The 12,801-nt window shown below is 38.8% G+C and overlaps 1 protein-coding gene and 1 long non-coding RNA gene across 2 annotated transcripts in view; one reads left to right on the forward strand and one right to left on the reverse strand.

Moving 5' to 3' along the window:
* LOC119480939 (polycystic kidney disease 1 like 1) overlaps positions 1–12,801 on the reverse strand; it is a 49,291-nt gene that overhangs the window by 3,884 nt on the left and 32,606 nt on the right. The window contains exons 32-45 of the mRNA XM_037757597.1: positions 7,644–7,750; positions 7,302–7,401; positions 7,072–7,200; positions 6,796–6,969; positions 6,010–6,213; positions 4,537–5,030; positions 4,269–4,353; positions 3,932–4,138; positions 3,202–3,320; positions 3,003–3,113; positions 2,810–2,918; positions 2,522–2,587; positions 1,109–1,200; positions 759–987 (exon numbers count right to left, since the gene is read on the reverse strand). Coding sequence (XP_037613525.1) covers positions 759–987; positions 1,109–1,200; positions 2,522–2,587; positions 2,810–2,918; positions 3,003–3,113; positions 3,202–3,320; positions 3,932–4,138; positions 4,269–4,353; positions 4,537–5,030; positions 6,010–6,213; positions 6,796–6,969; positions 7,072–7,200; positions 7,302–7,401; positions 7,644–7,750 — 2,226 coding nt within the window. The remainder of the gene's footprint in view (positions 1–758; positions 988–1,108; positions 1,201–2,521; positions 2,588–2,809; positions 2,919–3,002; positions 3,114–3,201; positions 3,321–3,931; positions 4,139–4,268; positions 4,354–4,536; positions 5,031–6,009; positions 6,214–6,795; positions 6,970–7,071; positions 7,201–7,301; positions 7,402–7,643; positions 7,751–12,801) is intronic.
* On the forward strand, positions 11,753–12,566 carry LOC119480212. Its single transcript, XR_005204855.1, has 2 exons — positions 11,753–11,884; positions 12,193–12,566. It is a non-coding gene; the product is annotated as an uncharacterized LOC119480212 (long non-coding RNA).

Here is a 12,801-nt window from a genome sequence, read left to right on the forward strand (position 1 = left end):
CGAACAAAACAACATCAGTTTAAGTGTACGCTATATTTAGAATATTTTCACCGCTTTACCTTGCCGTCGGACAGCCCTTTCTGAAGAGGAACTGAAGCCGTTTTCTATGTTCTCTTCAAAAGCCACCAGACTCCTTTGACAAAAACAGTAATTTTACTTCGCAGAACACAGGAATTGCTGGTCTACCGCTGCCTCGATCTGTTAGTTTGTTTGTGTTATTGTGTGACTTTGGTGAATCCGAACTAACCTTTAAAACACTAAAGTCACACAATAACACAAACAAACTAACAGATCAAGGCAGTGGTAACTCCTGTGTTCTTCAATGTAAAATAACTGTTTTTGTCAAAGGAGTCTGGTAGCTTTGAAGAGAACATAGATAATGGCTTCAGTTCCCCGTCGGAAAGGGCTGTCTGATGGCAAGATAAATCGATGCAAATATTCTTAATATAGCGTACACTTAAACTGATATAGATTTTTTTTAGGTGAGACTTTCTTTTAGGTGGTTAAAATATGTTTTGCTGCCGGCCCCGTCCACAGCAATACATCGCTTAGCTTCCGTGCGGTAACACCTGTCTGCTTCTCTAAGCTGGGAGCGTGCCGACCGTCATCCACTGTAGGTAATACACTGACTTATATGACATACAACCCCACTTCAAAACATCTAAACTATCCCTTTAAGGATTTTGACAAAAACTGACCTAAAATCTCATGAGATGGAATCAAAATGTGCAGTGTTTTGTTTGTTTTTCTCTTTTTACCTGGCACACCATAACAACATAGTCCCACACAGCAGAAGTGTGATACACCCTGACTGACTGGACTTTGACAGAGGGCAGCAGAACGCCGGTGGGGCTCTGCTCAGCGAGCATGGTCACACTGGTGAACAAGTTGGGGGCAGGGCTGAACAAGGTGAAGTGGACGGACATTGTTTGTCTGGCCAGCCAGCCACCTGAATGCAGGAGCTTTAGTTTGGACGCAGCATCAGTCCTGCAGAAGAGCAGAGGACAACTGAATGATGGCAGTGACAATATAACAGACATTAGAGTCATTTGGAAAAACTCAAATAACAATCCTTTCTACTGTATGTGTGTGTGTGTCTGTTCCTCACTTTGTGTGGCCTAAGCCAACTGTAGCACTTGGTCCCAAGTAGCAGCCCAGGTGACCACATGTCCTTGGAGGCGTTGCCATAGGAACTAAGACCTGAATAGTCATACACAGTACATAGACAATTTTGAAATTTTGGGATATTTTGCTTCCACAACATGTCGTTTTTCAGACTAGTGGAAAGAAAACACCCAAATTACACATTTTGGTGTTTATTTTACTACACTTTGTCTATTTGTGTCTGTAGATTTCATCTAAATTCACCAAAAGATGGCATTAGATAATGCCTCATTTGCATATTTAAACATAACATTTCAGAAAACTTGAAATACAAAAAAATAAGTAATCAACTGGGGAAGTTTCATCGAGATATCTACTAGTTAAACATGTTTACCCTATTCACTTGTAGTGTCTTGCAAAAGGTATGGAACAAAATATTTTTATTTCTCAGAGTCTGAGCCAGAAATCTCCACTTCAGTAGCACTTACATACACCAAACTTTCCAGTTTCATTCCTATCTATATTCTGATGTATTTTACAAGGGAGATGGTTCATATATCATTCATAGCTTGATTTATAGAACTTCTTATTCCTAAAAACAGGGGGGAAAAATTTCTGATTTATAGAGCGATATAAAGAGATATCTCAAATTTCCTCTGTAAAAACCTTTGACTCCAACATGTCAACAAAATGAAACGAGAATTTTGAAGCTGGCTTTATCCAATGTTCAGATTTCTGTTCTGTGTGCAAATTAGTATACTTCATAAGATAATGCCTCATTTGCATACACATACAATTTCAGAAAACCTGTGACACAAACAATAATTGCCTTAATGTAAGTAATCAACTTGGGAAGATTCATGGTGGTATCTATTAGTTAAAATACCATACTCAGCTGTGGTGTCTGTCCACATCTGTCCACATTCAGTATCTTGACAGTTACTGAAATGCATCACTGGACTACTACAGTATATATGGCATGGGCCAGTGTTTGTGAAACAGCGCTCTCTACAGGGGGAGTTAGAGCAAAGTGCAATGATGTCTTGAGAAGGTCTTGAATGATGTGTGAGTATACCATGTGACTGATTATTCTCTTTTAAATTAAAGCATTGCACTGGATCATTCAAGAAATATTTGGTTATTTTGCTGTTATTTCACAACAAACAGAATATTAAAATATCACATACTTTATTTATTATGAAAAGCTATTACCAATCTTTGTTTTCAATGTGTGAAAATAAGAATTGTTTCCTCCTCAAGCACATTTTTTGTCAACCCAACATTTAAAAAAATTATCAGAGTTATTTTCCCAGTAACTGAAATTATAATGACACATGCTTGTTATAAAAATTGTGAATTTAGTTGAAATAAATAGTGGAATACTACATGTGAAAGCATGTCTCCTTTTGTTACTTACCGGGCCCTGCAACAAGCTGGACACCTCCGTCCTCCACAGGATTGGCTCTCCAATCAAGATGTGTGACTGTTGATGAAAATGTTTGTTTAGTTTCATAATGATGAAATAGAAAACAAGATCTTTCCTCCACAGTAACATTTCTTTCAGTGGGTTGTAGAGATGTGCATACATGGTCAACATACATTTTTTTCATATTTTCATTGAATGCCATTAGATGGATGAATCTTGTCATTGGATTTTAGAAACTTTCATGGAGTGATGAATCACTGCAGAGCTTTTGCAGCTTACCTCAGTTGCTGCTGATGCATTCTTGTACAGTAAATTGGGGAGACTGGTCTGTGCCCACTTCCACCAGTGCTCATGCTTTTGCATTGACATAAATGCATCATCTTGGCCCCTGTTGAAAGATAAAATTATGATTTTGGAGTTTGTCAGAGAGCAACAGGGACAAAGAGAGAGACAGCATGTGTGTGCATATTACCTTATAAACTGTTTTCTGACAGCTTTATTGAGGTGGTAATGGTCAGTGAATGAGCTGCCATAATTTATACACAGCATCAGGAAAAGCATGGAGCCACAGACGGATAAATCCCTGGATGAAAAGAGAAGGAGATAATTCCTAACATAGCTTTAATCATATATAAACAGGTGCACACATGCACAAAAACACACATACACACCTGAGAGTGTTATGGATGAGTGTCTCTCTTCTTCTCTTCCCACGGGTTTTCCTCAGCTCTGCTGGAGTCGGCGGACGCACAAGACGGAGGTACCGGGCTCGCTGACGAGCTGCAAGCAGCTGTCAATCAGAGATAATTGATTTAAATAATTATTTAATATACATATTTAACGTTTTAATAGAAAACGAGAATAACCGCCTAGCGGTTGTATGCCTCCGTCAACCAGTCAAGTTGCAGTTTACATCCATGTCTGTTCAAAATTTCATCACTTCATCATTTTATCCTATTAGACATTTGTGTGAACTTGTCAGAATTACTAAGAGTTATGGCCAAAAACGGGTTTTGTGAGGTCATAGTGACCTTGACCTTTGAGAACCAAAATTGGTCAGGTCATCCTTGAATCCAAGTGGCCGTTTGTATCAAATTTGAAGAAATTTACTCAAGCCGTTCCTGAGATATAATGAGAATGGGACGGACGTGAGGTCACAGCGACCTTGACCTTTGACCACCAAAACCTAATCAGTTTATCCTTGAGTCCAAGTGGACGTTTATGCCAAATTTGAAGAAATTTGCTCAAGGCGTTTCTACGATTGCATTCACGAGAACCGGACAAAAGTATGTACGGACGTACAGACAACCCAAAAAACATTATGCTTCTGGCCAGGTGTGTTGCCGGTGCAGAGGCATAAAAAATGGATGAGAACAGAATAAAGTAGAGTCTGGCTATCACCTTTTCAAGGTATGAGCATCTTTCCTGGGGAAAGGCAGATGTCCCAAACTGCTCTGCTGGTTGCTTAACACCGTTGCTACTCCACAGTCTTATAGTACCTTTCTCAATCTCTCTTATACTGGAGAAACTATGAAAGTCTGATCTTTTCCTGTACCACAAGGAGACAGCCACGGCCACTGTAATTATCTGGAAAAGGAAAAGAACATGTTTTTATGTACACTGTAAATAGTTAAGAGTAAATTACTTTTTTTTTTTTTTAGTTAATTTTACTTTAGGATTGCAGCTTATATGTATATTCATTTGAAATATAGTTTACAAAAGGCTGGTATTAGTTTACCACGGCTGGCTGGATGATGAAGATGGAAGACATCAGGGAGAAGAAAAGAGAGTGTATCCATAGCAGAACCTTGCTGCTGCTGAACCTGACACATGAAAACACACACATGTACATAGGTTTGACTCAGACATGACATACAATAACACAGGCTTTAAATCATGTTTCAAAAAGTCAGAAATAATAAGAAATCAATTAAGTAACATAATCCACAACACTGGCTTCATACATTGTCACAATCATCTAATTAATGCCATCAAACATCTGCTACCTCATTCCCAGCACTGCAGAAAGCAGCAAGCAGGAGAGGGCCAACAGCAGACACAGAGTCCAGGCCAGATGGTGACACCACTGAGATACTGGTCTGAATTCTCTCCCTCTCAGCCTGTTGATGAGTTGGTGACCAGGACACGCTGCCTGGTGATGGCCGTCTTCCTCAAAGCTGCAGTCAGATGAACACTTTCCTTGAGGATCTTTCTCCTTCTGAATAGCTTTAACTCCATCCCTCTTACCGGACAAAACAGCTCTCTGGGTCCCAGGAAACCTGCTGCTTTCACTCAACAGATCAAACTCTTTTTCCTGAGGTGTTTGATCAACATTGTTCCTCTCAGTAATCAGCAACACATTTTGAAGCGTTGGTCCCATGTTGTTCTCAACTGCTGAAGCGTCCTCCTTTCGTAGGACTTCATCTGTTTGGATTACAGGTTCTTTATCTGTGTTTTTATTTTCCAGAATCGTAGTGGACACTGACAGCAGGTCCGTGCCCTACAAACACAAGAAGAAGGGTCAGATAGGGATGAAAAATATTGTGGGAGCAAAGATATAGAGAAAGGGAAACAGTGAGTTTAACCTGGTATTTCTTCCTCCAGGCTTCCTGCGTCCAATGCTGAAGACTGTTCCATGAGAGATGGGGCTCAAATATACTGTCATTCACTGAAAGAGCATCTGTGAGGAGGAAAAAACAACAATGAAATAATACGAAGGGAGGCAAGTAGACAAGGAAAGAAGAAAATGCAAAAAGGGTAAATAAAAAATTATATATTTGAATGATAGACAAAGCAGATTAATTATGTTCTGATAAAAAAACAAAATCAAACAGCCAAATGGTAATTTATGTTACTGGTTCCCAACCTGAGGGTCCTGACCCCCACTAGGTGTCGCCAAAGCTTCACTGAGGTTTCGAGGCCTAGTTGATTTTAAGGGGTGTAAGACAACTTTTAAAAAAAATATACAGTTGGCCTATATCTCAGCATTTCATTCATTTCTGTGAAGAAAACTAGATGAAATTATTATTTTTAAAGTTTAGATTATTATTTAAGTATGAATGATTGTTAAAAATTTAAAATAATAATAATACAGACAGAGAATAAGAGAAAAGTTCCTAAAAATAACAGGAAAACTCATCTCTGATGCAATATTCATAGGAAATAATCTGCTCAAAATTCATCCAAATCGCCTGTTTTACACACAATTCCTGCAGTTATTGAGTTTGCTATTTGGATTAATTGTACAGTTCATCAGTTGTTCTGTGCTGTTATTGTTATGCACTGAATATAATATGAAATTTTGATCAAATATGTCACTTAGTCAGGAGTCGTCACTTTACTCAAAGATAGAAAAGGGGTCCCATTAAGGAAAAAGATTGGGAACCAATGATCTATGTCATACTGTAGGAAAAAAAACTTTCAATTTCATTGTCCATTCTTAAGAAAGAGAAGAAATTCAGTGTTGAACCAAATCTCACTCTTTTTAAGTACAAACCTTCAAAAAGGTCCTTTTCAGTCTTTCTGCCCTTCGTGAGTTGGCCTCCTGACCCTGTCAGCTTGACCTCACGCAGTCGGAACAGGAATGATATAATTGCTGCTACGGGCAACGCTGCCACCACACCTAATACTCCAGTTGTCACAGAAACAGCCGATACATCTATGATTCCCAACTCGAAAGGCAACTGCAAACAAGTGATCAGGAAAAACAGTGTTATTACAGCATGTTCTCATTCCCAGGGCGTCAAATACCAACACTTTGTCACAGCCGTCGGCGTTTGATACCGCCAATAAAGGCACCCTTTTGCGGCGGTAGGAAACGCGACGGGCTTTCCATCACCTACAATATGAACCCATCTGTGGCAACAGTAAACGCACAGGGAAAGTACTGTGGTGACGTATTGGAGACCGCTGTCCCCTGTGTTACGTTTCCCTTTCACTTTACAATCAGCTGATCGTTCGTGTCCCGAGTTCAAAACGTCGAGTCACATTTGCACTGTAAAAACGTAACAATTTTAAGCCCAACCATGTTGTATTTTCCTAAACCTAACTCAGGGTTTTTGTTGCCTGAACCTAAGCAGGTGTTTTTGTTGAATTCACAACATTAAGCCTGTGTTTAACTGCAACAAAAAAGTGACGCCGAGGGGTCTGACAAAGTGTCAGTATGTGACGAGCTGACAGAACGTGTTGGTTATTACGGGTAACATGTTTTGAAACTCTCATGTACCAAATGTCAAACTCTGAAGGTTTTTTTTTTTTGTACCTACCCGATTATCCATTTGTGATATGATCACTGTGTTGACACAAGCGTTTCCCAACAGTAGCAGCAGGCTCACGCCAAGTCTTTGAGTGTGTGTGAACGAGTTAGGGCAGGGGCAGCTGTATACAGATATCCAGATGTGATAGTCGGCCAAGTAGTCAGATAGCTTGAGACACAACATCTGAAAGCATACAGGTGGAGACCCAGGATCACATGGGAGAAGAGATTAAAACATGTTTTTTTTGTATCTGTGTGTTCATGTGTGTGTGTGTGAGCACTATACCTTAAAAAAGCCTATTCCCTGAGTGCAAACTCGCAGCATTCTCTCCACCCGGCCATCAGCTTTGTTCACAGCCAACCAGCACTGACCGACAAAGAGCCAAGCACGTTGTTTCACATGACACCTGCTCACCTGTATTAAAAGTAGACAACCAAACCATCTTGATGGTGGAATTGAAAGTCCACGCACCGAAGAAACAAAACATTCACAAACACTTAACAGGTGGATCTTACCTCGGATACCTCAACTTGTTTGAGGTACCAGTTCGGGGAGGGTCCAGAGTTGTCATGCCAGATGTGAACCCCCCTCACTGGGCCCAGGCTGTCTGCTGCACTGTGGCGACAGAGACAGAGAATACATTGAAGAGTTTATGAATGAGCAAACCAAACTTAAAGCTACTCTTAAGTATTATCGTAGTAAAAATGTATAGCATACTGTGTATTGATTTTATGTGGAAAACTAGTGTACTGCCTTGGTACATAGGACTTCGGCTCTACCAGGTGAGCTACCTGGGTGCCCCAACACTTTATTTTTTGTCTTGTTGAAAGTAATATTTGGAAATATTTGGATTTTACCTGACTATAAAGGTGTCTTGAGAGTTCCTCCTGAACAGAGTGCATCCTGGGACTTGTAGTTCTCTTGTCTGCGAGAACCCATCTTCACCATTCAGCACTATGTAAACCTGGTAAACACGGAGAGATGGTTTCCCAGACACATTAATACAAGACTTGACTTTTATAAGAATAGCTTGGATTAATCTTAGTCTGGAAAATCAACCCATACACACTGCAAAAAGATTGAACACTGCCATTTAGAGTTTAACCATTAATGTTATTTTGAAAGCTACAATGGAAAATAAAAACAGCGGAGACTCGCAAACACTGACCAATCAGAGCAGACTGGGCTTTTTCAGGGGGGGGGGGGGGGGCGCTGAACCCAAGCTTTTCAGACAGAGGGTGAATAGAGGCATATTCAAGTAGAGAGTATGAGAACAATAAAGAGGTTTTTGAACATTACAGCATGTAAACATGTTCCAGTGGAAAATTAAAATATGAACCTGAAAATGAACATAATATGTGACCTTTAAGAACAGAACAGACCTACTACAGTCAGTGCTAGTACAATAGATGAATTTGGCGGGCTCAAAAGAAGTTACCGTTGTGCTGCTGAGTTTTGCATCCCTGCTGACTCCTAGTATATTTTGCATGTATCAGCCTATTTGGATTACGCCTAGAACATAACTAGCTTTTCTATGTTCCTGTTATTATATTTCTCAGGAAACGGGAAATGGATATGTAATCCCGAGAATCCAGTTTCCCGGGACAAAACCCTACTACTGTAAACACCTTACTCCAAACAAAGCTATACGGAGAAGAGTATAGAATGCAATGCAGTCTGTATGTATTTGGACAGTGAATATTTTTTGTTGTGGTGGCTTTGTTCTGCAACACATTAGATGTGATATAAAAGAATGACAATGAGGTTACAGTGCTGACTGTCAGCTTTAATTTTAGGATATTTAAATCCACATAAGAAGAACAATCTCCTAATTTAACCCTTTATAATTTAAGTCTGGGAAATCCAACCATACGTACTTAGACTGAAATTTGACCAACGCTCATGATCATTCAACATTAATGTTATTTTAAAAGCATGCATTATGAATTAATTTAACAGAACATCATTCTAACTGTTTGTCGTTTACTTTAAAATCAGCTCAGTGTTCAAGGATCTTTTGAGGTATTTTTAAATTTGCTATCAAAGACACCTGTTTAATTCTCATACGCCTCTTCAGTGACTTTTTTTACGTGTATATAAAGAAGGAAAATGAGCAAGACGTGTCAGACTGCATCTCGCTGTCTAAACAGGTGATATTTCAGAATGAGGAGTGCTGCAGTTTGTCTGGCGTTGCTGTTCTGTCTGCAATGGACTTGGGCTCAGGGTGAGAGAGGAGGGGAGACAGGGAACGATATCATCCAGGCAGATGAAGGGAACAACAATATAGAGGTTCAATTTGAGCTTCAGGGTGATCAGAGCAGCAGCCAGACCAGCATCACCCCTGACATCTGGACTGAGCTGAAGGAGCTGAGAGACATGGCCATCGAACAAAAGGTGGAGCTGAGGTACAGCAAGAGCAAGATCGAGAAGCTGGAGCAAGATAATACAGGTGACACATTTAATAAAACATACTGATTGTCAGTCACATAGTGCTGCACAGATTCATGCAATGTTCATTAATGCCACTGATTACTTTTAGGACTAATTTATTGCTTTAAACCCAGCCACACAGGCCAGACTGACAGCCAGTGAAAGCAAGAATGCAGGTAAACATTTACATCTGTTTACTTTTATAAATATATATAAAATGAATTCATATTTGTGACAGTTTCCTATTTAGTAAACCTCCAGAGTAAAAAGTAATTATGTCTTTAAGGTTTGCAGTGTGTACTGTGTGTATCTAGTGAGATTAAGATATAAGACTCATAATAAACCTTTTGGTGGAAAAGCTACTTCACAATGAAAAACATTAAATGTGTTCACAGTTTTAGAGGCCAGAATGAGCGCCAATGAAAATGTGATCAAGGACCTCCAGAGAGAGAACATAGGTAAGCTACAAAATCTAAATGTATAATTTGGCATAATACTGTATGTTATGCAATGATAATATACTATAAGTGAGATAAAGAAAAGGGTCAGGGCATAATTAACCTTTTGGTGGAAAATGTTTTTGCAGTATTGGGGGCGAGAATAAGTGCCAGTAACAACAAGGTGGAAGAACTCAGGAGAGACAATACAGGTCAGCTATAATAATGGTATATTATGTTAACAATGAAAACATATTTAGTGAGGCAATGATCAAAGTGAAGTTTACAGTTAAACTTTTGTAACTTTTCATAGTTTTGGAGGCCAGAATGAACACCAGTGAAAATGCGGTCGCAGAGCTCAAGAGACAGAACATGGGTAAGTTACAAAAACATAATTAAAGGTGGACGGTTGTGCCAAATTTGAAGAAATTTCCTCCAGACGTTCCTAAGATATCGCGACGGATGGACAATCCGAAAACATAATGCCTCCGCAACAACATTTACTTTTGAGGTTTTACATCCGGTTGTTGAACTAATCTATTTATTAATTGTTTCCCTTTATTGCAGATCTTCTGGCGAGAGTAACAGCAAGCGAAAATAAGAACACAGGTAGGATTACAAAGTGATCAATGAAAAATGTGAAAACTGACAAACATAATTCTATTTTACGATAAAAATGTTAAATGTGTTCAGTGTTGGAAACCAGAATGAGCTCCAGTGAAAACGAGGTGGAAGAGATCAAGAGAGAGAACATGGGTAAGTTACAAAAACATAATTAAAGGTGATAACAAGCTGAATAACATTCAGCCACTATATCTCGCACCCTCCCTCACCCGTTCCATTGCTCATTTATCCGTTTTTTCCACACTAACTGACGACCCAGAGATACCACGTGATACCAACGTCGTTTTACTATTGGCTCACAAGCCTTCTTAGAAATGGGAACCAAACGTCAGATATCTTCCACAGAGATAAACAAAACATTAATTTTGGACCTGCCAACATTTTTAAAATGATCACAATCATAATATATTTTTTTTCAGGAAGAACCATACTTTTATTCGGCACCTTTCTAAAAGCTCTGTGGATGTTGTATTTTTTTTTTTTAAATATTAGTTTACATAAAAATGTTATCAATAAGACCTTTAACTAGAATAATCGCCTCGTGGTTGTATGACTCCACCAACCAGTCAAGTTGACGTTTACATCCAAGTCCATAATGACATCACTTCATCATTTTATCCTGTTAGACATTTCTGTGAAATTGTTATAATTAGTGTATGAATTCTTGAGTTATGGCCAAAAACATGTTTTGTGAGGTCAAAGAGGCTTTGACCTTTGACACCCAAATTCTAATCAGTTAATCATTGAGTCCAACTGGACGGTTGTGTCAAATTTGAAGAAATTTCCTCCAGTCCTAAGATATCGTTTTCACGAGAATAGACGGATAGACAATCCGAAAACATAATGCCTCCGCAATAATATTTACATTTGAGGTTTTACATCCGGTTGTTGAACTAATCTATTTCTTAATTGTTTCCCTTTATTGCAGATCTTCTGGCGAGAGTAACAGCAAGCGAAAATAAGAACACAGGTAGGATTACAAAGTGATCAATGAAAAATGTGAAAACTGACAAACATAATTCTTTTTTACAATAAAAATGTTAAATGTGTTCACAGTGTTGGAAACCAGAATGAGCTCCAGTGAAAACGAGGTGGAAGAGATCAAGAGAGAGAATGCAGGTAAGTTTCCTAAACCATTATTAAAAGTCAAGATGTCACATTATGCTAATAGTGAGGATGGAACTGGTAACTAATTAGCATATTTAGAGCAGCAAAATGCAGAGTGATATCAATATTTATAACTACTGTTAATAAATTAAGCAGAAGTGATGTTATTCAGCTGTTACTGATTCTACTGGAATTCAAAGTCTGCTGGATATCAGCCTCCAAATGACTGCAGTGTCACTAAGCTGTATGGTTGAATATCATTATGTCAATGAGGAAAACATTTTTTCAACACAGCACATGTTCAGGTTCATTTGTTCATAGACTGTAAATCAGTGACGTGTTCTCTATGTGCATCTTCTACATTCCCACAGACCGTCCAAAGGTGGCGTTTTCAGTTGGTCTTTCTGACGCGGGAAATATTGGACCCTTCAATACTGACACCACACTTAAGTTCAGTAAAGTCTTCACCAATATCGGCCAGGCCTACAACCCAACTACAGGTACACAGCTCTTTCACCTACACACATATTATGTATGGCCAGGTTTGTCTGCTTATTGGCGCGTTGCTATTTAAATGGCAAATTCAGCAAATTTGAGAAGCGAGCGGTTTTCTGCTGAGGAAACAGATCTGCTTGTGCATACAAGGCAACAAAAACCAAACCAAGAGCTTTTGGCGAGAAACACACTGATATAGCCGGAACAAAGCAATTAGAAACATGTTCCTATTGAATTAACAGAAGACATAATTTAATAGTGAGAAGGGTGAAAGACAGTTCTGACTCCTCGCTGAATTTCTCCTTTGTTGCAGGTATCTTCACAGCCCCAGCCAGAGGAGCCTACTACTTCAGATTCAATGGGTGGGGTGTATTAACTTCAACTTATATAAGTGTTTATCTGTATCACAATGACAAGATAATAACTAGAGGTTACGATGCAAATGATGCCGGAGGTTATGTCTCTTTGTCTAATGCATTTGTTCTTCAACTGGAAAAGGGAGATGTGGTCTACATGGTTCAGATCTCAGGCTATCATATTTTTGATGATACGTATAATCGTACCACTTTCAGTGGATTTCAGCTTTTTGCTCTGTGAAGTCATCTGTAAAACACCCAGTCCATTTTTATTAAGTTTCAACATCACACTATTAAAAATATGTGTGCTAAATAAATCAAGATAACTGCTTGTATGTGTTCATTTTTGTCTGGTTACATGAAGAAGACAGGTATTACAATAAGAAAGTCATCTGACAAAAACAAACAAAGTCTACACAGTTTGAAAACATGTTAAGTTCTAGTGTTAATAAATATGAATCAGATGTCATATCTCCTAACTTAACTCTTTATAACCTAAGTCTGGGAAATCAAACCATACACACTTAGACTGAAATTACACAAACGGTATTGTGCTCATGATCATT

Source organism: Sebastes umbrosus, chromosome 21 (genome assembly GCF_015220745.1).
Source record: "Sebastes umbrosus isolate fSebUmb1 chromosome 21, fSebUmb1.pri, whole genome shotgun sequence".
NCBI lineage: Eukaryota > Metazoa > Chordata > Actinopteri > Perciformes > Sebastidae > Sebastes > Sebastes umbrosus.